Source organism: Astatotilapia calliptera, chromosome 10 (genome assembly GCF_900246225.1).
Source record: "Astatotilapia calliptera chromosome 10, fAstCal1.2, whole genome shotgun sequence".
In the NCBI taxonomy this organism is placed as follows: Eukaryota; Metazoa; Chordata; class Actinopteri; order Cichliformes; family Cichlidae; genus Astatotilapia; species Astatotilapia calliptera.
In genome coordinates, this window is record NC_039311.1 from 31,056,266 (window position 1) to 31,082,706 (window position 26,441).

General features: G+C 41.5%; 1 protein-coding gene across 2 annotated transcripts in view; it reads left to right on the forward strand.

The window, feature by feature from the left end:
* The first annotated feature begins 2,033 nt into the window (after positions 1-2,033).
* The window catches only part of LOC113031085 (rho GTPase-activating protein 7), a 106,938-nt gene continuing 82,530 nt past the window's right edge, over positions 2,034-26,441 (forward strand). For both annotated transcript variants that reach the window (XM_026182967.1, XM_026182968.1), the window contains exon 1: positions 2,034-2,242. In XM_026182967.1, coding sequence (XP_026038752.1) covers positions 2,122-2,242 — 121 coding nt within the window. In that variant the 5' untranslated portion in view covers positions 2,034-2,121. The remainder of the gene's footprint in view (positions 2,243-26,441) is intronic.

A 26,441-nucleotide genomic window follows, 5' to 3' on the forward strand; every position in this document is an offset into this window, starting at 1 on the left:
CTAGTCATTTGTGTTATGTTTTAAGTTATTTAACACTTATTCAAGCCAAGAGTGGCTTAACTCGCAAAGTCTAGACTAAATTCTTTCAGCACAAGTCCAAGTTTACTTTTAAGCTATTCAAGGATAGATGATGTCATGCATCTTATCTTCCTACTTCGAGTTTTTGCTGCATCCTTTTCTATTGTCTCTTGTATGTCCCCTCATTGGGTCTGTTTCTGTGATGTTATAGTCATGTCCTTACAGTATAATGTGGCTTAAGTTGACTACTGTGATTCATCACGTAGATGAAATTGAATTCTCTCTCAGGTTTGTTAGAGTCAAGTAGCAAGTCATGCAAAACAATTCAAACGTATAAGTCCAATTTCAATTTTCAGTCATTTATAACTCCTTAAAGAGTCATTTTCTCAAACTGTTGTTCAAATATCACAATGACACCAGAAATCCTTCATATGAAGCTGTTTCTCCACTTGCACTGCAACTTTGAACTCTTCTACGACTTTCCTGACGGAGGTGCATGTGAGAACTCACATGTCCAACACAATCTGATCTGACATGGGGGCGATCGTGGCTCAAGAGTTGGGAGTTCGCCTTGTAATCGGAAGGTTGCCGGTTCGAGCCCCAGCTTGGACAGTCCCGGTCGTTGTGTCCTTGGGCGAGACACTTCACCCGTTGCCTACTGGTGGTGGTCAGAGGGCCCGGTGGCGCCAGTGTCCGGCAGCCTCGCCTCTGTCAGTGCGCCCCAGGGTGGCTGTGGCTACAATGTAGCTACCTTCACCAGTGTGTGGATGGGTGGATGACTGGTTGTGTAAAGCGCTTTGGGGTCCTTAGGGACTAGTAAAGCGCTATACAAATACAGGCCATTTACCATTTACATGGAGTCTCCAGCACAGTCTCCAGACTTACACCGGCTCAAATTGTTATGTGAAAGCAAAGCAACCTACAAGTGCCACATTTATAGGAACTTCTGCAACAGATGTGTGAAGAACTTTCTGAACACTTGATTTCTATTGTATTTCTATTGGTCTATAAATTAATTCCATGATTTATTTTTTAACTAAAATTTGCTTATTTGTACTATAGTTTCATTTCAGAGTGCAATGAGACATTAAACTGCACAACTTCCAATAAAAAATGGAAAAATTGGGGCTTTCTAAAACTTTAGACCGGTAGTGTCTAAATGAACTACTGAAAAAAAAAAACCCAACCTGATTCTCTCAAAGTTGCTCAAAGCTCATGTGAGAAAAGTCTGACAAGTCGATCCTTACATCATTCCAAACAAGTCCAAGTCGGCCTCGTCTCTGAAAGCTGTTCCTTAAACAACAGCCTCCCTTCAAAGCTTTAAAGTTGCTTTTACACAACTGAGACCAAGCTGCCACCACGAAGAGGCCCGATAATGAAATATTCAGAGTGTGTGCGGCAGTGCAGTGTCTCGCAGTGTGCATGGAAGTGTTTGTGTTTATAATGCGAGTGTGTCTGCTTCCTTTTGCGTGCGTGTTTATACTGCTGATGCCTTTAACCCAGGTTAGATGTCATTTCCTCCCTTCAGGCCGGCCAAATCCTTTAATTTCTGACACAAGCACGCACACACAAAAGATAAATACTTCTCATTCTCGCTCTGCCTCGCACACACACGGACACTCTGTAATCATTCGCTTATCTTTCAGCTACACACACACACACACACACTCAAAATTGCACTGATATTTTTGTGAGGATCTTCGCTGACATATTACATCCCCTTGCCCCATAAACAAATTCTTAACTCTCAAAACACCCTTTGAAGGCTTGTCCCAAACTTTGAACCGTCCCAAACATCCTGACTTTATGAATTTGGCTCTCACAAAGATAGATGTACCCACACACTTAACTTTCTGAGTGTGGAGCTGTAGGGAGGGAAAGGGCTGTGCTGTTTCACAAATTGCATGCAGACTTTTTGCATCAAGTGTCAGCCCCCCCTGCCTCCTCTTCTACCTCCTCCTCCTTCCTTACTTTGCTGAACTCTTAAGTGAAACACACCCTCCGCATGAGCCGTGACAGAGTGAACGCTGCCCGCATGGATTAGAAACTGTCCAGAAACACAGGTTTCTCACTGGGAATATGTGACTGTCGAACGTGTGGAATATGGCTCAGCACACGACGGTAAAATCTCAGCTGCGGAGATCTTTCAGCGAGCATGTCAAAGACTCCACCAACAAGGCTTGGGATGTCTTCTGGAGGGGTGTGAGGGAGAGGCGGCTGTGGGGTGAGTTGGGATTCGATGTGGGTGAAGATTATTTAGCTGGAAAAAAGCAGTTTATGCAAGATTGCAGAAGTGTTTTGGTGAAAGTGTTTTGTGCAACTCAGCATGGTGAAGGAAACTGATATTAGGGAAGGGAGGTATAGTTAAAATCATTCGTCTGTTTCCAGTTGAGATGCTGTGCAGAAGGTGAATTAAATCAAAATGCAGTGGTTTGCAAAACAACTGAACCCTAGAGTCCAGTCGCAAAGTTTTAAATTAGCAATGTCATTGTTTTTCTGCTCATCTTGAATTCAAAGCAAGGAATGCATTTCAAAAAAGTTGGATTAGGAGCAACAAAAGAGTGAAAATTTCATGCTTAAAAGCATAAAACACCTGGTGGAACATGCTGCTTTTCACTGAAGTTCACTGGCAACAAGTCAGGAGAATGAGTGGGTATAAAAGGAGCCTCCAGGAGGCGATGGCGATGGTTTCAGCTCTCTGTGGAAGAGTGTGTGGTGAAGAAGTTCAGTAAGTTAAGTTCCACTGATGCTAAATGAAGCATAACATCCAGGCTTTGTTTTATTTAGGCAAAGTTATGCTTAATTCAGCAACATCGTCATTAAACAGTCAGCAGCACTGGCTTTTATCAGTCCAGACCACGAATCACCATGTGACAACATTTGGATCATTATGTGACAAAAAAAACTACACAATCGTTGTTGGAACAAAATCAAAAGCTAAGACGTTTTTCAGAGTCATCTGCAGATGTTTCTGGAAATTCCAGTGCATCTCTGAAGCAGTTGTGATTCACACACTCTTCATTTACAGAGGCAGTGCTGAAGTGAGTCAGAACCCAGTTTGATGGGAGATGTGATCAGAAAGCATTACCTGACTGGCATTTGGCCAATCCCACACTCAGTCACCTTCTCATACACCTGTCTGGACTAGTTGGTGTTTTTAGCTCAGTCTGTTCACTCTTTACCCAAAGAAAGCCTGCTAGGAGCAGTCTTTGAAGCTCTTTTGTGAGCTGAGTGGTTTCAGGCCTGCTGATAATAGAAAGTGACTGGATTTGCATCAGAAGTTGGGGAGGGTGGTCTCTGCTTGTGCAGCTGGAAAAACCCTGAAAAGTATTCTTGTGTTCATCAAACTCGTCTTTGGTGATATAAACTGAGGTGTCGAGACTCATCAAATGTTGTCTTTATGGGTGCAAAGTCCTGTTGGGTTCCTTTGCTCATGTGTTTCTGTGTCGTGGATTCTTTACCTTGTTTTTTATTTTGGAGGATGACGTTGCGGGGACACAAATCTGGTGAGTGGTCCAGACTGTGAGTGAAGACTGTCTGTGTAGGAAAAATCGAGTAAAACTCGGGATATCACATTGGAGGATGAATTCATGGTGCACAACGAACAACAAGAGACTGTTGAGCTGGTTCGTTATCTCACTCCTCACCTGATGCCCTGGCTTCAGGTTTGGATGCTGTGATCTCTACAACTGGAAACTACTAAGAACTCCTCGGTTGTAGCTGAACAGCTAATCTGTTATCGTAAGCCAGGAAAAATCTCTTTCTAGATGACAAAACAAGGTTCGTTAAAGAAAAGTTCAACTAAAATTGTGCACAAGTTTTGCAAATTGCAATAACAGATAATATGTACACTATAAATTTAATCAAGAGCTGCAAGAACGTATGATACAGAAAGCATTGTAAGTTAGTTTCTAAGGTGTTGCTCTGGCTTTTCCTCATCTTCGAGTAACTTTGCTGGTGTCTTCAATCGAGGTGTTTCAATTATTTCTGTTTGGTTCATGCAGAGACACACTACGTGTTGTTCTGGGGCTCTGACTCCAGTGAATTTTGTGAATTTTGAGCAACTGACACTTTATTTCCAGCATGCTGGTGAATTTGAATCAGCATCAGATTATGGTAGAAGTGTATTTCTGGGACTAAAGAACGTCAAGATCTGAAGCATCGTTGTCCCGCTGGTTATCGTTTTCAAACGCATGTGTGCTAAATGCTGGCATCATGAAATCTACACCTTTGCCTTTAAAAGCTATGAATAATAAAATCCATGGACCGTATCATAACATGGTGGTCAGCTGCTGCTTCCTGCTGCCCATCATAGACAGTCCCATGAAGCCACTAGCATGCGAGCTGCAGCTGTGACTGATTGTGGTTTCACGTCTCATTGAAGCTGAGTGTTTTCCCGCGCCTGTTTCGCGCTGCGAGGCAAACTCGCCGGGTGATACTCGGGGTGCTAAACGGAGCTCTCGGTTTTCGAGGAATCCCAGCGTGGCGTCCGCAGTGAGAACTTGAAAGCTCTCTCTCCATCTGAGAGGTCAGGGGCAGCATTTCAGTGCTCTTAACACAAAGCAGGTTTTAATGGATCCGTGAGCCCGCGGAGAAAATATCACGCGGTCGAGCCAAAGCTGGGTTGGTCTCATTTTCCTGGAGGCCGTTTGTGTGTGGGCTTGTTAGGTGAGCCTGTGACTAAAAGGTTAATTCACTGAAGTAGCTGGGAAAATGTCAAGGTGACCCCCGAGCGTGACTCTTCGCCTCCACCTGCTGCGCCCTGTGTGCTCCACTCTCAGGTGTAAATGTGAATGTAAAGCAGGATGCTGTGAAATACCAGCGCTGGCAAAAAAAAAAGAGAGCTTCAAAGGACTTTCAGTGCTAAAGTGAGAAGTTGAGAATGGAATAATATTTTCTGCTGTGTGCATATGGATGGATTATGAAACCGAGCTCCTCCGGGCAAGACCTCCACACTGCAGAAAAGACAAAGCAGCTCACGGAGTTGTGTCTTTTTGTCTCCAGCTCTGTGTCTTGCAGGTGTTTTGTGAGTCCTGCTGGTGATTTGACATCTGTTTGCAGTGTTTTCTGTAGACATTTTTATTCCATCCTTCAGTAATTTTCTGCCTTTTGTTGTTATTCGTCTTTGATGATAGTATATCATTTCATTTTTGGTCATTTCCTGTCCTATTTTGGTTATTTTTGCATTTCTTTCTGGGCTGTTGTGCAGTTATTTTCACATACTAATTAATTCCGACCTGTCGCGTATGCTTTATGTACTCGCAGCATTTAATTTAAGCTGCCAAACTGAGAAGAAAGTTGATGAGTCAGCTAATTTTGGTAGCTCGTTATCTGGTCTCATAGCCTACAGAGATTTTGATGCTTTCTGCATAATTATTGGATGCTTCTGTTTTCATTGGTGCTCATTATTCTCAATAGTGTAGTGGTTTAAACATTACCTGGACAAACAAAGGGTTGCTGGTTTGATTCTGGTTGCTGGAGGTTGTGTGTCAGAAAGAGCGAAAAGACAGTTGTAAAACTCTTCTGAATCAAACATGTAGATCTGCGCTCTGTGAAGGAAGCAGGAAATGTAGCTTTTCATTATTTCTTAATGGTATTTTATAAACAATGGTAACCCAGGGATGTCTTTGTGAGAAGGAAACTCCACCAAAATAAAAGTACCAGCTGTTTCTTTCTAAGCTTTCACACCAGCACCAGGCTGACACTTTTCTATCAAAGCGAATGGTAGAAAAGTGAAACCGTGAAGCAGTTTTCATATGTTGGTTTCACAGGATTATATTCATACTGGCTCAAAAAGATTTTTTTTCAATAGGAGCAAAAATGGAAATGCTTTTGAGGATCACAAATTCTTCAAACTGATCCATTGTTAGCGTTATTTAAATTTTGTCCGTAGCATTTGGAAAGAACACTTTCATGTGGGCGTGCTTTGGAGCCCTGATTGGATTTTTTTATACATGTCCTCATTGTGACTTTGTACAGAGCCCCGCAAGGGGCATAGGAGAAAAAAAAATTAAGATGAACTTTTGCGCAAATGTTTTGGCCGCGTCCTTCAGAGGGCGCCAGCTCGAAGCCGACCGGGAGGTCGAAGCACGATGTGCCGGGAGTGCGGCGTCCCCCCGGCTGTAGTGGGCCTCGACCTAAAGTTAGCTTCGAGATGGTGGGTAACAGACGTCTCCGAAAACATCGGAGCACTTTTACAAATATGTGATGTCTTGATATGCTATGAATTCTGGGATAGGTTGGGTCACGAAGGCTTTCAAATGCGACCTGCGAAGGATACAGTGTATTTTGCAAGATCATGCAAAAGTTCATCTTAATTTTTTTTTTCTCCCATGTCCCTGGCGGGTCTCCGTAACTGTGCAATTCTAACTTTTGTGCAAAATCAGAGACAAGTGATTGAAACAATTAACATATAAAACACCAGCTTGCCTCTACTAAAACACATATTGTGTGAGTTTTCCTGAATCTGAACACCACATTAATGTGGCGCCACAGAACTGCCACATTAATCAGAAACACACAAGATAGAAATATACACACATTCCCACTGACCCCAGTCTCCTGTCATAACATGTAACTGTGGCCTCATTTTGGAAGAAGTGGAGAAATGAAACGGTGTGTGTTGATCCAAACAGCGGGGAGTTCGATATGATACAGATCAGCAGGCTGCAGAGGACGAGGCCGGTCTCTGAGCTCAGAAGCTTTTAATGACAACGCTGCAAGAGCTACCTGCAGGTCTTCAAATAAACGTGAAAGTTGAGTAATCCTAGTGATGCATATTAACACCTGTGTGTGTGTGTGTGTGTGTGTGTGTGTGTGTGTGTGTGTGTGTGTGTGTGTGTGTGTGTGTGTGTGTGTGTGTGTGTGTGTGTGTTCTGACAGCTGGTTTGGGTTTTCTAGTGAGAACAGATACCTGGCTCCAGCTGTGTGTACACTTACATCAGTGTGTGTGTGTTTCTGGATCAGATCAACAAATGACGTTAGAAGGGTTGTGCTCACTGATTGGCTGAGAGAGAGATTATGTAATGCTGTGGTTCAGATCCCTGTAGCACACACATTCACACACAGCTGAGAGAAAAGCAGCTATAAAAAGTTTGGGTAATGGCTCAGTCACAGGGTATAGGAACATAAGACGGCAGCCTTCTGGTGATGAGAGAGAAAATCTGAGTTTGCCTGGTGACTGTATCGTTTTTTTGTTTTTTTTATGGTGGTTCAGAGGTTGAGTGTGCAACACCCTCAACCTGTTGGCAACCACTTTCAATCAAGAAGGAGAGGAAACTTTCAATTGCTCTATTAGGTCACCTAGTTCACAGCTGTCTCGACACAATAGTGACTGACTTCAGTCGCTCTCAGACAGACTGTCAAACATTACAAATATCTACAGCCTGATTGCCAACACAGACCAATGACTCTGAGTCAGTCTGTGCTATGAGCACAGACTGCGATGTGTCTCTTTGCTATAGAGGACTTAACTCAACTGTTGCCAAATGTAAAAGTGCAAGGCTCCTTAGCACCAATGACATTGCACTGATAAATCATCATCCTTCAGCAACTGAAGCACAATTTCTGTTTCAAATCTGTAAGGGCTCCATCTGGACTCTAAAAGTAAAGAATGTATGTGAATTAGTGAGTCACAGTGTGAATGCAATTTCCAACATGTACCCATTTGATTTCAAACTGATTGTAGAGTAACCATATATTATTGTCATTTTGAGATACTTAGCAACTTACTGCCATCTTTAGTGATATTAAAGTCAGTGAAGATGGAATCTGACTGGTCCCTGTCTTTGAACCAACCCTTTGAAAGGCAGCAAGAATACATTTAGATTTTTTTTTTGTTTGTTTGTTTTGGCTACGTTTTGTTTTGTTTGTTTTGTTTTTTGTTTTGTTTTTTATTTAAACTGTTGAGCAGCTGAGGATAGACATGAAACAATTAAATGTTGCTGCCAAAAAGGTGGTTTATTAAAATATTATTACTCACAAAAAATACTTAAAAGTAATGTCATTTAATGTTACAAACAGCTAGCTAACTGACACTTCCACTCATCAATTCAATTCAATTCAATTCAATTTTATTTATATAGCACCAAATCACAACAAAAGTCGCCTCAAGGCGCTTCATAGATACAGAGAAAAACCCAACAATCATATGACCCCCTATGAGCAAGCACTTTGGCAACAGTGGGAAGGAAAAACTCCCTTTTCACAGGAAGAAACCTCCGGCAGAACCAGGCTCAGGAGGGGCGGGGCCATCTGCTGCGACCAGATGAGGTGATAGAAGGAAGATAGGATAAAGACATGCTGTGGAAGAGAGACAGAGGTTAATAACAGATATGATTCAATGCAGAGAGGTCTATTAATACATAGTGAGTGAGAAAGGTGACTGGAAAGGAAAAACTCAATGCATCATGGGAATCCCCGGCAGCCTACGTCTATTGCAGCATAACTAAGGGAGGATTCAGGGTCACCTGGTCCAGCCCTAACTATATGCTTTAGCATAAAGGAAAATTTGAAGCCTAATCTTAAAAGTAGAGATTGTGTCTGTCTCCCGAATCCAAACTGGAAGCTGGTTCCACAGAAGAGGGGTCTGAAAACTGAAGGCTCTGCCTCCCATTCTACTTTTAAATACTCTAGGAACAACAAGTAGGCCTGCAGTGTGAGAGCGAAGTGCTCTAATAGGGTGATATGGTACTACAAGGTCATTACGATAAGATGGGGCCTGATTATTTAAGACCTTGTATGTGAGGAGCAGGATTTTGAATTCAATTCTGGATTTAACAGGAAGCCAATGAAGGGAAGCCAAAACAGGAGAAATATGCTCATCACTTACTAGACAGCTTCCAATAATTTAGCCACACTATAGAGCAGACAAAAGTGTGTAACATTCATAAAATTATTTGAAAATTGCCAAAAAGCTTTTGAGATTGTCCAGCTTTTGAGCTAACTAGCTAAATGTTTGTATTAGCAGGTGTTCTAGTGTTAGCTAGCATAAGTCAGAAAGAAACATGGCTCAGGGTTAGACTTGATTTCGTAAAACAAACAAACCCCTTCATGAATTGATTGCCCCGCTGATGTCACTTATAGTAATCCTCCAATAGCTACATTTCCATTTGGTTTCACAGGCTCCAGATAGAACTGGCTAATGTTAGCTTATCTGCTAACGTGAATAAGCTGTTTGATACCCAGTGTAGCATATAGCTGCTAACCTCATTGTTTCTATCTAACAACACGTCAGTTTAGAGGTTTTGTTTGTTTGTCAGTATGTTTCGTTTGTGTTGGAGCGCTGTAAACTAGTCATTTAGTGATGTTAATGGTTAATGCAGGTGCCTGCAGATTCATGTCCATGGAGAATTTGAGTGCTTAAAAACCTCTTATAATCGTGTGGATTCAACTCATCTTCTGTATTTTATGCAAACATTATGATTAAAAGAACATGATGAGTAACTGTTGTATTTTAGGCAAAACCATTATATTTCGCTCAACCTAATCCAGTTGCTTTTACTACTTAAACTTAACCAGAGAACATATCTTGGATTAATAATATCTCCCACCTCCACCAACCTCTCCAACCTCTAAATTTCAACTTTTTCATCTTTTAAAATTGTAAATCACTAAATATAAAGAGTGAAAATTGTCATGATGGACACGGAAAAGGTGGCACAGCAACACAAATTAACGAATTTGAGGTTCTGACTACTGCCTATAGACTAGATCTGTCCACACACCAATCACTTTAATTCAATTCAATGTCAATTAAATTTAAGTTAGTCCGACTAATTTTCCTGCCAAGCAAAATTAGCAAGCTTGCTTTTTTCCATCTTATCTAAATTTTGCCAAAGCTGAAATATTTTCACTTGAACAAATGCTCATTTGCCACATACAGCACCACACAAAACGCTTTGCTTTAGATTTGGTGAAATTTTGGCTCTCTATGACATCATAGAGATCCAAAGGTGTAAAAAAAATTGTGTAAAGCTGCTGTTTAGAGGACTTATTATTTGTATATGTTTGTTTTGGGTGGGGGGTTTTGGTTTTTTTTTAATTTGTATATGACAGAAAATAAGGACAATTCTAAAAGGTCCAGTTGAGAGTTTAGGTTTTGTCGTCATTTCCATGTTTTCACTGTGGGCGGCTTAATCAGTATTTGAAGACAGACATGAGAAATGCTTGATGGATTACTAATTCTCCCCACAAAGCGTACTTTTAATTTTGGCTTGCTCGCTTTGGGATCAATTTGCCACCAATGGAGAAAAAAATAATCACAAAAAAGCGTAAATTTCCGTCCTTGCATTTTTTTCTTTCCGATGAAGCCGTAGAAGCTTCTGCTCTCCATTTGCATAAACAGACAGCAAATTATACAGTGATTTTACAGTTAAATAGCCTTGCATAATGAAGTGGTTCTTGAGGATAAAGATGATTAAAACTGAAAATGAGAAAGCAGAGAGTCACCGAGGCTCTGAGCCAAAAGTGATGGGGGAATCGATGTGAAGGCTGGTGTTTGTTCTGCGATCAGAGACGGGCCAAACTAAACAGCCGAGTGGGGGAAACTGGGGTGAGAACCTGGGTGACACGCACACACCGAAACAAAACACAAACTTCCCCTTCATGTCTCTGCAGGCTTGACAATAAGAGGATAACACACACAGGGTGACACACACTCTTTATAATCAGCTTTCAGACACACACACACACAGTTTTGTTTTTTGCAGCTTGTGTGGTAAATGGATCTGTTTTGGGGCAAAAGGAGCAGCATGACTGCAGAAAAAGGGCATGTGTGTTTCATCATCTGTCTCTGAGCGGCGGCAGGACGTGACGAAGAGCGTGTGTGATGGAACGAACTGCAGGGTTTAAAACACAGGAGACAAAGAAATAACAAACACACTGTACTCTCCCACAGTTTGAAGGCTCAGTCATGGCAGCACTGCTGACACACAAAACAGTGGACACAAATCAGTCCTTTCCCTCGACGAGGTCCGTGCCCTGCCGGCTCAACCCGGAGCTGTTGTCATCTGTCTAAGTTCACGCAGTTCTTTGGTTAATCGTCCATGGGGCATCACACACTGAATCATTATTTTAAATAAAAGAGACAAAAAAAGCTTAATGATTTATCAGTTTGCATCCTGTTTGATCTACAGCAGCCATTCTTAAAATCAAGAGTGCTGCGACCCACACAAAAACCAGAAAATTCCACACGGCCCACTTAATCTTAAATCTACATCTAATCAACATAAATGAGAGTTTATTTAACTTAAACAATGTTATTCAAAAATTATAAACAACGTAGGCTGTTTTAAGGCCAGTGTGTGACCCACCACGGGGAAGCAAACATCAGTATTAGATCAGTAAATTTAGGTCAGAGTAATGAGCAGCATCACAAACTGACCACTTCTATTACCAGTCTGAATTCACGTTTATATTAAAATAAATGCATACATTTATATAAATGCAACTGCACATCCTCATTTCAAACTGAATTTCTGTTATTACTGCAACCCACCTGCAGTACCTTCACAGCCCACCAGGGGGGCTACCACTTCACTAAGGTTTAGCGCACCTGTCGATACATTTAAGAAACCAAGCAAAAAGAATGAGGCTGCCAGCGTCTCACATTTACATTGAAGGTGGTTTTTGGCATCAGCGTCTTGACACTCCTGATTTATTACAATCTGCCTGACCGAGCGTCTTCAACGTTTGATAAGACGCTCTGCAACATGCTGCAGTTCTGTCTCCTTTATTTTCAACCATGACTCTTGTTCTCTCCAGCTTTTTGTTGACTCTTGTCATGTGCAACACATATATGAACTTTAAAAAACCCACAGTGTAGCTACAGCCAACAACCTCACTGAGACTTCACTGTGGACTTTTAAAAGCTTTTCCATAGTGAGTAATCAACATATTTGTAACTAATATCGTGCTGAAGATGTGCATGAATTTGGTCCATTTTCAGACCCTCAGCATTAACTTCTGTGACCTTAAGTTCCTCTCCTAAGGTGTTTATATCAGTCTAATTATAGCAGTGTAGCTAGCTAGCATGTAGGAGACCAGTATATGCCAAGTAGCCAGACTTCGCTAGCTGTCCAAACATCGCTGATATTTGTGGGGCAAGATGTCAATTTCATGTTTGCACCTTGTTAAACTCCAATCATAATGTATATTTTTTTATGCACCTACCAGTGAGAGTGCAGGATACCAGTGATTGACATATGACATTGCCTAGGCAACCAGAGCCCAAAATCTCCACTTGTGACCGACTATCAGGTTCAAAATGACGAGAACGAAGCAAATTACTCCCTGTGTGGATGCAGCTGTAGTAGGTCAACGCTCTCTGCAGATTATGGGTCATTATGTCCCTGTTGTGGAAAACACAGGGACTTAACGAGTGCCATTTATTTGATGTTATCCTTAATAAGCTTTATATTTCTAATGCTTTGCATTCAGGTAGCTGCTTGGTGTGTACAGTGTTAGGTGCATGGAGTATGAGGGTGAAGTCAAAGTGGTGAGAAGTCTTAGCTGCAGCTGTGTCAGGGAAGAGCTATGCTCACCACAGAGACAAAGAAATCTCTTTGAGATTGTTCGCTTTCATAAACGCATCGGATGTCTGTCGTCATCGCTGCCTGGGTTTCATCAGTGGTATTACCTCATCCTCAATGCCTTCCTTCACTCCGTCTTTTTTCCTTTCCCTCGCTCTGCTTTGCTCTTTTCCTCTCCATGTGCTGCCTCCGCTCTTCTCCTCTTTCCTCTGTTTGCCGTCACTCTGGCTGCATTCATACGACGAACTCTGGAGAGTACCGAGCTGTGTCTGTGTGTGTTCGATGGGCTTTTTGCCATTCAGATGGAGCCTACGCTACACTTAAAAAACCTTTCCAGATGTGCAGTGGGGGCACAAAAACTCCAGCTGGAATAAAAGAGTCAAGGATTCAGATTTCAGGTTTCTCGACTCCAACATCCACAAAGAGAATATTTGAAAATTGTCTTATTTACTGATAGGTTTCCCATCTGCAATTTTCCCCTCACAGTTCATGAATATTTTAACGTATGAAGCCCTCTGAATCATTTTTATCAGAAATTGTTTGATTTATGAAGATGCAATCTTCATGTGGGGGAAGATGAGAATAAGGAGGAGGCAGGTCTTCCTGTTCAGAATGAGAATGATGGACTTTCTACTTGAAGCTGAAAAGAAAATGTCAGGAGAGGCAACAAAGTGGTCGAGTTAGCGGAGCTATTCAGGGAGCCTGTTAACACCGCCATCGACCGCATCTTCTTCTGTGAGTTAAACCTAATGGTTTCAGGGCCAATCACAGAGAGCTTTGTGTTTTTAAACCTTTAAGTTAGTCCAATGAATGACTGATGAGTCGGTGAAGAAAAAGCAGGACATTCAAGAGTTGGGAGTTTACTTTTGACTCTTCACACAAAAAAGCAGCAAAGATGGACGATTTTTCAGTCGCTCGGCTCTGCATTAGGGAGGAGGACGGCTCGGCGTGGCAGCAAGCGCCATACCACCTGGTTTAGTTACTTATTGCAAAGGTTTGGATCGAAATGCTCAATGAGCCGATTCACATTCAGCCCATGTTGGATGCAGAGGAATGAAATTTTCATGCGCTACGTCCATCAACGCTCGCATCAAGTAGCAGCTTGACTGCGGTTAAATTCCAAAATTAAGTAATTTCCCTGAAAACAGTATGCACTGGTCTGATTGCAATGCACCACTCTGTTGATTTCTATTAGGACCTAATAAAAATCAAATGAATGAGCTACTGGAAGCTAGAAAACTCAATAAAAACATCCTCGCAGTATTTTAGGTGGCTGCAGTCTGGCTCCTAATGAAGAGATTCAACGTTGAATTTGAAGGTTCATATTTACTGCCCTGAATTCATATGTCAGTCTTATAAAAACTAAAAATCATCATAGCAATGACCTTGACATGTTGTGTACTGCCTTTAATCAAAAACCACTCTCTCTCGTTTGCAGCCTCTCGCAACTTCAGCTTGAGTTCAGTCAATAGGATCAAAAACTCTTCACTCTGTTTCCGCACCGTGAAGAAAAACCTGTTCCCATTAAAAGCCACGTTTTCAAAGTTCGATGATTACAGTGCTCAAACCTCTTTAACCAGCTTTTTAAACACTGAAACATGATGGCATACAGAAAATTTGATTTTTAAATTAAGATTAATTATTAAATTGAAAACCCACAATTTGGAACCAGTAGTCTGAATATTTCAAATAAATGTTTTCTCTAACCCTATAATTCTCCTGTCATCACATCTTGTGACCTGTTTCTTTCCTTCTGGGATATTTTAAGGACTAAAATGTGCGCTGCTGTAAGGTGGTACCAGCATTCCTAGAGGTAGCACAGCTGGTATTTTCCCCATTTTCCTGCCACAGATTTCAGTGTCGAGAGATTAAATGAAATGTTCCCTTCCATCTGTGCTCAACCTTTTAGTGTTTTTGTTGCTTTGCTTTATCTCTCAGAAATGACAAATCACTCTAATGCTGCTGTCATAATAACACGTACTGCTGCAAACTCAACACTGCAACCATATTTTTAATGCATGAGGTATCAAACATAGAGCACAGTTAAAGTTAAAGCAAATATTCTGACAAGCCAATAGAGAAGCCAATTGACTGCTTTGTGGGTCATACATAGTTAAGAGGCCAGTTCGTGTCTCCATCATCATCTAACTATTTTTCAATCAAGACTAAACATCAAGAAAAGATGGTCAGCTGGTTGTTTTGAATGGAGAAAACAAAGTGCGTTTTGGTAAACTTTTAAAGGTCCTAATACCGATTGATAATTACTAGAAAGCAGATCAAACATCCAGGGTACCACTGCTTGTGTTGGACTGAAAAGGAAAGGAAAGTCAGACACAGGTTAAAGTCCAACAAAAAAGGTTTTTTTTTTAACCCAGAAAACAAACTTGGTTAAATTATACTAAAGATCTAAATCTTGGGCCCATAAAAGAGGTCAAAGTAACAGAACTCTACTCAAAAGTTGGTAACAAACAAACTGATCTACCTAAATAAGACTTAAACTTAAATACAGCCCACAAAAAGGGGTAGAATGCACAAAAACGTAGCTGAAACTAACATAACAAATTCCATTTCCCCCCCATGATCCAGAGTTGTGGTATGACCCAGTTTACAGGTCTCCATGTAGCCTTGCTCCGCCCCTTTTCCCACCTATTAGCTCATCAACCAAGGGACTGGGAGCAGCTGCCACTGAGAAAACAAAGGAAAATTAAATAATACACTAAAACTAACTAAAATCTATGCACTTATTTTATGTGATCATATAAGTAAGTTAATTATAAACCAAACCAGTTTGCATTTCCCTGTAAATTAAATCCTTTATTTAAAGTGTTGTGTTATGTATAAGTCTATTGTAGCACTGTGATGTTTGACAGATATTACCCAATATATGTGGCTGTAACTGCAGCCATCACACCCTGGCTAGAGAAAAGAGCAGTGGAAAGTAATTTTGATGTGTTATGATGTAAATCGTTTGGGCGCCTTTTTGATTTAAATAAAGATGTGGGCCAATTAGATCATTTGTTATTATGTAACCTGGCCAATCAGCAATGATTTCCCAGCGACCCTTGCTGTTGACCTTGGTCTGACGTGGTCCGTCGCAGGAAGGCACGAACCTCATCAAGTGTGGAAAATCTAACTGGTTAGAAGGAAAATGTCAGAAGTGGCACGACAGAAAGTCAGCTAGCCACTAAGCTAACGGCTACAGTAGAGAAAACCCCATAAGCTGTGTCCCAAAACTTAGGCCGCATCCTTCGGAAAACCCGTCCTTCGCGGTCTACGTGGGTCGGGTCCTTCGAAGACCCAGAAGGCCGGAAGTGCGAGGCTGTGAATCGGGTCGGTCTCGCCTTCAGATTTGCGTCACCAGCTGTCTTGGTGGAGTTTAATAAACTCATCCATCTGCTCCTCCCTAAAATATAACAGGACACTGGAGCAAATTCTCGACCATCGCACACTTCTGTTTGATCAGTTTGCTGTTTGACGTTTATTCAGCTGTGTGAAAACTATAACTTTGCTCTCAGCCAAACCGATTTACTCAGGAACAAATAAAACACTGATAAAGCCAAACAACAACAAGTCTGACACGGACCAGCAAACTGTACTATGCAAATTATGCCACAAACCGGCCCCCACCCGTGACACTTGGAGTGATTGTAAAATTGCTGTGGTTTTTAACAGAGCTTTAATGTGCTGAAAGTATCAGATGGATGTTGTACTAGTTAAGTTAGGAGGGATCAAAAATGCTGAGATTGTTTAAAATTACTGCATTATTTAATGTACCACTATTTTAGGATTTTCCCCTTAAAGATGTGGCAATGCAAACACCTTTTGCGTCCTCCCCTTGCATGCACACTTGCCGGGCATATTTTCTATTTAGAATTTGATATAAATGTTTTCACATTTCAGGCCACTCAATATTTGCCTCCAAGAACCGAGCCGGCAGCCAGTTGGCGGGTTTGACGAGATGGAAAAAAAACTGCTCTCTGCATCTCTCGCCACAATGAAATTCAATGTAAAGCACCTGCGGTTGTATTAAAGCAGCAGAGGGACACAGCTTTGAAAGGACAGCAGAATGAAAAGAAGAAAATACGCTTTCAGCAAAAGCCAGAGTCCCATATTCCACAATATTTATTGAGTTGGATTTATTATCTTGGAGGAAATGTGCTTTAGTTGTTTCCAAAGAGAGCAGAGAGGCGAGGAGGAGGCGGCCACCTGAGAGCCACAGAAAGGCCCAAAATGGCTGCTTTTCTCATCATCTCTCAGCAGATTTTCAGAGAGGCAGGGTGTGGCAGTAAACCAGGGCACAGCCGAGGAAAATGGCTTATCTGAAATGATTCTGCTATCCTGGAACAGCAGGGTGTCCTGTGGCTTAGAGAGTGAGTTTGTTAAAGGTACAACAGACTCTTCATCTTGTGGCAGCAATAGTTTCGCCCGTTTCGGTGCAGCTTTTACTCACCTCCTCATTCCACAACCTTAAAATCTAGTTTCTGTCTTATTGGATTTGAGAGTCATTCTGTGGCGCTGAAGTCAGAGTCATGGAGGTGCTATGAAAACACTGTATCAACCCCTGTTTTGCCATCAAACTTATAAGCTTGTTATAAGAGCCTCACATAAAAAATAAGGTTTTTTTTTATTATTTCTGGGAAACTTAATGTCATCCAGGTTAGAATAACCAGAAACCCAGGAAATCTTGCACTAACTCCAGCCTTCGTTCTAAAGCTGGTGAACTTGATCGGTGAATATCGAGCCGTTTGCTGCTGACAAACTTGCACAATCCTGGTGCATTAGTGTATTGTGTGTTCTGTGATGTTGGATTGCGGAAGACTTTGGCCTTTAGCTCAGCATTAGTGAAGTAAAGTTTATTTATACAGCACATTTAAGTATAACAGAAGTTTATGCTGAACAACACACGATAAAATAGCAAAACGGTAGAAAACATAACAATATAATTGTAAATAAAAGTAACATCCTATACTGTTCATATACCTTTTCATGATTTCACTTCCTGCCTTTTATTTCGATTATGCTGCACTATCCATAAACATCGTCACTTTTCTGCGCTCCCTTAAGGCTGAAGAACTCTAAAAAAATTATTACTTCTATATTTCCCATCATTTTTATATTTTACTGTTAGCTGACGATGAGCAGTGGTGGATGAATGTATGGAGCTATTCATTCATAAAGGAATAAAATAAGTGAAACATTTGAAAGTGTTTCCCAAAAAACTATTTCGCCAAAAATGTTACCAAATAGCATTAAATGGATCAATATTACTTCTGCATTTGTTTAAGATAAGCTCAGTTTAGATATGTTTTATTCATGTATTCTGTTCAATTTTGAATATTGAAATATTGAATCATATTCTATAAAATCATATATTTTTCCGTGTGGCTTTCAAGTTAGGACCATGTACCACTGAAAAAAGAGCTCTGAAAAACAAGCTAACGCCTGTTTTTTATTTTTTAAACAAACATATTACAATACAGTAATTAAAAAAATCACAGCTGAATTAAAGGGTTTAAGCCATGTATGACAGTATCTATGGGAGATTATAAAAAAAATGTTTCAGTGGTGCCAAAAAAGTTAAAGGTCCCTGGTTTGAGAAGGAGACACAAATCTCTTGGGGTTTTGTCAGGATGGGTATCTGCCATAGAAATCTGCCAAATCACATATGCAGGACTCACTGTAGCGAAGCCTTGTGAGTCAGGCAGCAGTGGAAGTAGCTTTCTGGGCCAACTGGAGTTAAGGCTGCTTCCAGAGACAATAGTCAACTGTGGCCACAAGATGTCACTAAGTTTAGAGGATGGTCTGCACAGGCAACAAGAGAAGCTTAAGTGACAGAATACTGTTTGAGATGAAAGGAGAGAAGATCGGTTTAATTTTTAGATTTCACTGAGTAAGCAGTGCTTGGCCTGACAGAAACCCACCACATCAGTGGGGCTGGCCTTTCCAGACAGTTTGGACTTTTAAAGTTTAGGTTATTTTAAAAAAAACAAATTCAGTGTAAAAGCTAGCTGGAACCATTAACATCTATCAGTTAGCTAACCTAAGCATTCACCGTGGTGTATAAATTGATAACATGTCTTAAGGACAACCCTTGGAAGCATTTAAAAGTGCTGTCACTGCCTCTAACATCGTCCGATACACTGCTCAGCACTTTTCATAGTTAAATGTAGCTCAAAGTTTTCCACAGAGTCACTGAAGTTGATTAAGACGGAACAAGCGCAGACAATAATTAGCTGGATGGAAAAAACCACTGGGCAATTAAAACTCAATAAGTTGTTATTTCACCTGTCAAAGCTTATCATCCTGTGATGTTCGGGCTTTGTAAGCTGATTAGCTTTTCTTGTTATTCCTCCTGTATGTTGTTGTGCTTCCTACTGAAGGCCTGATATGATTCGTGATCGTTCTCACATTCACATAATGTTGGGGTTGTGAGCCTCGGTTATTTTATGCTGTGTTTTTGTAGCTGTTGTTTCACATTGAGAAAATGCCTCTACCTGACTAAGTGTTATGTTCATTTTCATATCTCTGAAAACTCCCAGGATACAGTCATCATTTGGGTATCTGTGGCTGAATAACTTTCCATTCAGTTTCCCAGGGGGAGAAAAAAATCTGTTTATTTACTTCTTGAAGGAGGACGCATGATAACAGCGCAGGCGGGTTGGTTGGGACAATTGAGCACAGCGGCATTGTGCTGCTGAGACGGATGGGAGCGAGTCACCTCGCACAGTGTTGTCCCCAGACGGACCTCATTTTCTCTTCTGCTCGAGTTAGCACATTCACACTCACTGCTGGCTGAGACGCTTCAATCTTAGAAAAACTGTTTTTCTTATGCAACAGCTTTTTAAGACGTGGGTTTGAACACAGGAGCTGGATGAATTTGTTTAATTCTCTGTTGGTTATGTTGTCAGACCAAGTGGGTAAGATATTGATTTTATTTTGAAGTCTGTGATGCTTTTCATTCTTTTCTCGAGACTTTGCTCACCTACCACTTTACAGTATTTGGTACACTTTGCTAGTACTGGCTCGGACCCCCTTTTCCCTTTTTTACCCCTCAACAGTTATAAAAGGCTGATGGGGTAAAAAAGTCACCCAGCCGGGTGGGCTGGCAGCATAAACACCTGCGTTTATGAATAACCCAAGAACAAGATTTAAATTGAATCCAGAGGTATATCTACTAAAAATCTTGAACAAGTTCAAATCCTAGTAACCTCAAGGTCAGAGGTCAAGTTTTCTGAAAATCTTGTGAATGCAATAAGTCAAGAACAAGTCGAAATGGGATTGATGGGTGTATCTCCTTGCAGAATAAGGGAAGCACTTGCAGCCACCAGTATTTTTTTCCTTTAGAACTGAGTTAAATGTTCATGGCATCGATTCAACAAGGTGCTGGAAACATTCCTCCGAGATTTTGGTCCATGATGTAAACCCTGTTACACCAAATTCCAAAGGTTCTCTGTTGGACTGAGATCTGGTGACTGTGGAGGCCATTTCAGTACAGTGAACTTGTTTTCATGATCAAGACACCAGCAGATTTGAGCTGTGAGATATAGGGTGTTGTCCCGCTGGAAGCAGCCAATGTGGACATCAGGCATTTTTCAGTCTTCTACGGTCCCGCTTCAGTGAGCCCATGTAAATTATAGCCTCGGTTTCCTGTTCTTAGCTGACAGAAGTGTGGTTGTGCTTTCAGAGATGCTCTTTGCATAGCTTGGTTGTAACAAGTGATCATTTGACTGATGAGAAGGCATCTTCTCCCAGAGAACTGCCACTCTCTGGGTAGTTTCCCTTCTTCAGACCATTCTCTACAATACCTACAAGGTTGGCTCTGTGGGAAAATCCCAGGAGATCAGCTTTTTGTGAAATACTCAGACCAGGCTGTCTTAGCACCAACAGCCATGCCACATTAAAAGTCACTTAAATCACCTTTGTTACCCATTCTGATGCTCAGTTTGAACTTCAGCTACAGGTGAACCTGGAGTTTTGGAAAAATTAAAAAATAGCCTCAGGCTCATCCCATACTGAGCTGGGATGGAGGAGGGTTGCAAAGTTTAAATAGTAGACCCAGAATGAGATTTGCCAGTAAGATGAGAAGGAGCCATCAGTTAATGTGTGCTGGCTGTGCAATCAGGTGATGTGCAGGGATGCAGCCGACTTTGAGTTTGCCAATATTAGGTTAAATATACGAGTCCAGCTTTGTCTTTATTTCATCTCGACCACCGTTTGTCCAGATTGGGGTGTGAAGGCAGCAGCTGAAAAACACAGGTGCTTTTACTCCCTCCAGATCTTCCTGAGGGGAATCTAAGGGCTCCACAAAGCTCCAGCGTATCCTTTGGGAAACATCCGGGTGGCAGATGACCCACCTACCTCGTTTAGCTTTTTCACCTCGAAAGAGCAACAACTCTATTCTGAGCTCTTCGCCCTGTTCCCAGGTGTTGGTCCACAGTCCCAGTGGAGAGAAGTCATTTCTCTGCCACCTGCATTTGTGAACTTTCGATTACTACCAAGAGCTTCTTGACCCTGGGTGAAGACAGGAAAACAAAACATCAAGTGCTAATTTCAAACCTTTGTTTTGGAATTAGCACCTGAGGATTAACATCTTCTGGCGCTGTTGCAGATGAGGCTGCAGTCTCCCTTTCTCCTGTCTACCTTCACTCATGAACAAGCATGAACTCCTTCAACTCTCTCCCAGGTTCCTGAGGCCAAGATGCTGTTTTCTCCCAAAGTACCATCTCCCATCAAAGCTGTAACCTTCTGTAAATGGTCCATTTTTGGTACTGAGAAAAGTTTGGTAGTGTGTAAGCTGGAGTTTAAAAAATAAAATTGGAAGTTGCTTCATTCACAGAAACTGTGATCTTAGATAAAGTGGATGGCTGGGTCGTGCTTGTCTTCTCGAAGTGACGTTAAAGTACTTTATTAAAAGAGTCCAACAGAGGATTCTGACCTTCATCTCTTTCAGTCATTCTGACAGTATACTCTGACCAAAATCTCGTCAACTCCTTCACAGTACACATGCTCACATCTTTCTTATCTGGGTGCACAGCTCTCCAGCATCCCAACAGTCAACACAAAACGAGTCCATTTCAACAGACTCTCAGCTCAGCCTTTAATGAAACAGACTGGCTGGAAAAAAAGTTGCAGCTTTCTGCAGGTATTCAAAAAGTTCACCGGTTCATGGAGAAGTACTTAGAGCTTGAAAGGATTAAAGCACCACATTAAATACAGCAAAGTACTGGGTTACATCCCATATATCCACCATAGCCACAATATCTTTGTTAGTGAGTTTAGGTTTATAACATCTTTACGTCTGTGTGTACGCAGTTTGAGATTTTATGTCTTTCTTTGCAAAACGTCTCCGTAATGGCAATGTGGGTCTCACAGTTCTTCAGCAGAAACTATAAACAGTTACTGAAATGACTGTCAGTCATCAATTTGATGCTAATATTCAAATCAGAGGGTAAATCTTCATCATTCGGATAATTCCTGTGTTAATCCTTAAAAGTGCCAAGTTAGATTACTTTGAGATGCAAAATAAAGTATTTTGTCCTTAAAGGTTAACGTTAGCTCTGCCCTGTCCTGTAATATCACATATTTGAGTTTTTGATGTAAATTCTGTCCATCCGACTGTCTTAAACTCCTCTGCCTTAGACTGCAGCTGGTGTTTAACCACGCAAACCAAGGTGATGGAGTTGGACTCCACCTGCAGGATGAGGGATTCGGCAGAGAGGCAACGCTACAGTCACACCAGAGAAAACAGTGGTTGGAGACCACAGCATGACCAAAATTAGTGCAATAGGGTGCAATGCATTTACAATTTTGCAACTGTTCAAATGTTGTGGCCTTTAAACCGACATTGGTTCATCAAGACGAATCAAAATGCATTCAGTCTGCCGTCACTCTGCAATGTAATGTGATCAGGTTAGCAGTTGCATGCACTCTGTTTGTGATAATATGGCAATTAACTGTAGCAAATCTGCAAAAATCACAGACGTGTTGCTGTGCATTTGTTGAAATCTGTTGACATTTATGTACTTTACATTAAGCAGAAATTCATGAACTACTTAGATTTGAGTCCAGCTAGAACAGGGGTAGGCAACTCCAGGCCTCGAGTGCCGGTGTCCTGGAGGTTTTAGATGTGTCCATGATCCATTACAGCTGATTTAAAGGGCTAAATGACTCCTCAGCATTTCTTGAAGTTCTCCAGAGGTCTGGTAATGAACTAATCATTTGATTCAGGTGTGTTAACCCAGGGTGGGATCTAAAACCTGCAGGACACCGGCACTCGAGGCCTGGAGTTACCTACCCCTGAGCTAGAAGCTCACAGGTTTAACACAGAAATTCCTCCACAAATCGGGCCATGGTTGCTGCAGGACAGCGTTTAAGTGTTCATCGGTTATGCTCATCAGACTGATCAAACTATGTTGGCTATATAATATATGCGTCTGTCAAACGGTCTGAGGGTGGTTGCAGTCAGTCCGAGTCAGACTGTGATCGTTGGAGACAGGTTGCCTCCCACCAGGTGGCCTCTGCCATCATCTTAAGATGGGCATGAGGTTGACAAACTGGAAAATAGATGCCAGAATGAGGCAGCTCTCAGGTGGACTGTCAGATCGCTCTCCCTCAGTAGTCTTGCATCTGAATTCTCAGTTCAATTCAATTTTATTTATATAGCGCCAAATCACAACAAAAGTCGCCTCAAGGCGCTTCATAGATACAGAGAAAAACCCAACAATCATATGACCCCCTATGAGCAAGCACTTTGGCAACAGTGGGAAGGAAAAACTCCCTTTTAACAGGAAGAAACCTCCGGCAGAACCAGGCTCAGTGAGGGGCGGGGCCATCTGCTGCGACCGGTTGGGGAGAGAGAAGGAAGACAGGATAAAGACATGCTGTGGAAGAGAGACAGAGGTTAATAACAGATATGATTCAGTCTTGGTAGTTTCTACTCAAAATAATGAAAACAATAAACATATTACTGTCAGTATATTTCAGACTGGGCTTTAATATACTGAAAACAAATATATAAACTGTGTGTTTAGGGAGTTGATCGTTGACTGGCCCATCAGTAATGTATTTTAACCTATTTTCTGCTGCCAGACTCAGTCTTTGGATGAAAGCTTCAGCATCATGCTTAAAGCATAAAAATGTGGCTGTGTTTCTTATTCAGGCTGAAAGGATACTTAGACATTGTGGCATTACTTCTGCTCATTATGTGCACAAAATGATTCTCTGTGTGCTATCGCTGTCAGTCATTTGACATTTCAAATGTTCTCTTGCTATTCTTTCCACTTTCACACCAGGGGGAAACAACGATTAAGTATGCAGCAGTGGGGCTGCAGTTCATACATGTATTCATGCGTAGTAAATGTGTAGTGAAGTGAGAGTGTTTAACTCGGTGGTTGTTCCTGCCCACTGATACACGTCTCTCCGCCGCTGCGCTTTACGTGTTTACACTGCGTGAATCTGTCAGGATGCCTCTCAAACACAGCTGCGGTGATGTTTAATCCGGGTTTTACCTGCACGTACGCAGTTATCACAGAGCATCAGGAGAATGTAAGACTCAACGCTGGCGATGAAGAATATTGAGTGAAAATGAAAAGCGCTATCACTGAAACGTCAGTTATTAATTTGCACTTCAGGAGCGACTATTCAAACATGTTGATTTTTAGTAGGAGCTGTCATCTGCGCTCATACTGCGCTCCATGATTTCCCTCTTCACTCCAGTGTTTTAGGAATTAATGACTGTCTGCCTGTGTCTGTCTGCAGACATTAGTCATACCTTATCAGTATGACAAATAAGGTGCTTCAGGAAGTTCAAGAAAAACTGTAAACTATCGTAGCAAAACATTTCCCATTAAAAGCTGTCATCATTTACTTTGGCTTTGTACTTTAGTTACACCCTATACATCTGCTCCAGATGTTTTTTTTGTCAATAGCCATTCTGGCAGGCCTCTATTTTGAGCTAAATAGTAACATGCTATTGCTTGCACTAGTTCACAACAAGGCGAGCAACACTTGGTGTCAACAGGGAGGAAGAACTCCTGAGCCAGGCTCAAAGTCAGGCACTTTTCTTATCTATTTGCTTTCTTACTGAAAGAATCATTCACTCATCCACACTCTGATAGAGTCATTGGGACAAACTCGGGGTTCTGTATCAGTAAAGTACCTTTAGTGAGATCATTGTTGCTGTGGGAGGAAATCCACACAGTTTTGTCATTTGGAGGACGCTCGTATGGATCCTGCCGCTCTTAGACGCCGCAGGTGAAAATTTCCTTCAGCTTTGCCGTGATTTCTTGGAATGCAATGGACATTTCATGAGGTATTTCAGTCTGGAGCAGAAGTAGTAAATCAAAAATGTCACCATTATAAAAAAGTTGCATTTGCTTCAAATGCTTATAAATTTTTAAATGATTTTGTTACTTTTTTATTAGTGAGTATCGATCTGCCAGCACCTGAGTGACATCAGTAATAATATAATTGAATGTTTGACTTGTGTCACTGTGTTAGCCCTGAATACCCTCACTAGAAGCTTTACTGTTGATTCATATGTTGTATTTTGAGTAATGTGTGCATCCTTTAATATAAACTCAGTGGTGACTTTAGTCATCTGAGCATCCATATGTGCTGCAAACATGATAATTTCCATAAAGCACTGTTCTTGCAAACAGTCCCTCTTGTTTTCCGCGCATTTCACATGCACATTTAGCCGTGGAGCTAAAGTTGCAGTCCCCCAGAGAAGGATCTCTAATGGCGGCTGACTGGTGCTTTGGTGGCTCTGTATCTTCTACCTGCCTGTATCGTTGTCATTCACATCATCACAGGACAGAACTTTGTTTGCTTTTATAGCTTCACTCGGAAACCACAAACAGATGAACAGATGCTAAATGGTTTTCAGAAACGGTAAACAAGCATCTATATTCATTGTGTGTCTGATGGAGTGTGTGGGACTGTGTGTGTTATAGGATTGGCTATGTGACAAGTAACTCTGTTGTAAAATAACTTCTCTGCTCGAGTCTCACGTCAAACAGCCAGAAGCCTTATGGCCCTAAAAGGAGTTGTGCTGTCGGACAAAGATGAACATCTCTGGTCGGATTTGTGTTTGGACTAAAGCTCCCGCTGAACCTGGAGACTTCAAAACAAAAGTGTTAGCCTGCATCATTTCTCAGCCGAAGGGTGACTGCCTCCGTATGCAGCTGTTTTTCAGAGGTGTCCACGGGATATATGGGCTCTTTTCTTTTGCTTTTGCTTTTTTAAGGGGGGAATGGGTCTATCCGCTTGCTAAGACTGAGCTCATTTGCCATTTATGGGTCCAAATATTCGTGAAGTTCCTAAAGTACAAACACTGTGACACAGCTGAGAATTAAAAATGGTCCTGATTTGTTCAGCTCCAAGAAAGTGATGTGTGGCTGTTCTCCTGGGTGCTGCATTAAAGTTTAATGTCCAGACATCCACGAAAACTAAGATTTACGAGGCTAGAGAAAAATGTGCACTCTCGACCAGCTGGCGAGTGGTTGCAGGAAGTTGCTGAGTGAAATTGGACCCAAAGAGGATTCTCCACCAAAAACAACCACAAGCAGATTGGTGCAGTTGCCTGTTGTTTGCATGGAAAATGCCAACTTGTCTGCAAATACTTGGAGAGCATTAGTAAAGCCTGAAAAAGCATGACGCAAACCAGAAACGGCACCTTCAAAGTAAAACTAGTGACAGTTTCCAATTCATGACACACTTATTTTTCACTACCGCTTAGAGAGTATCGGAAAAGCATTCGTAGACAAGTCAGCCTCTTCGATGCAAACTACTAACAACCGCGGCAATCTGCTAAGCCAAAGCAATCAAAATGAGGTCTTTGGCTAACCGTTAGGGAGTACACATTTTCCTCAAGTGAACAGTCAGATGGTCGAG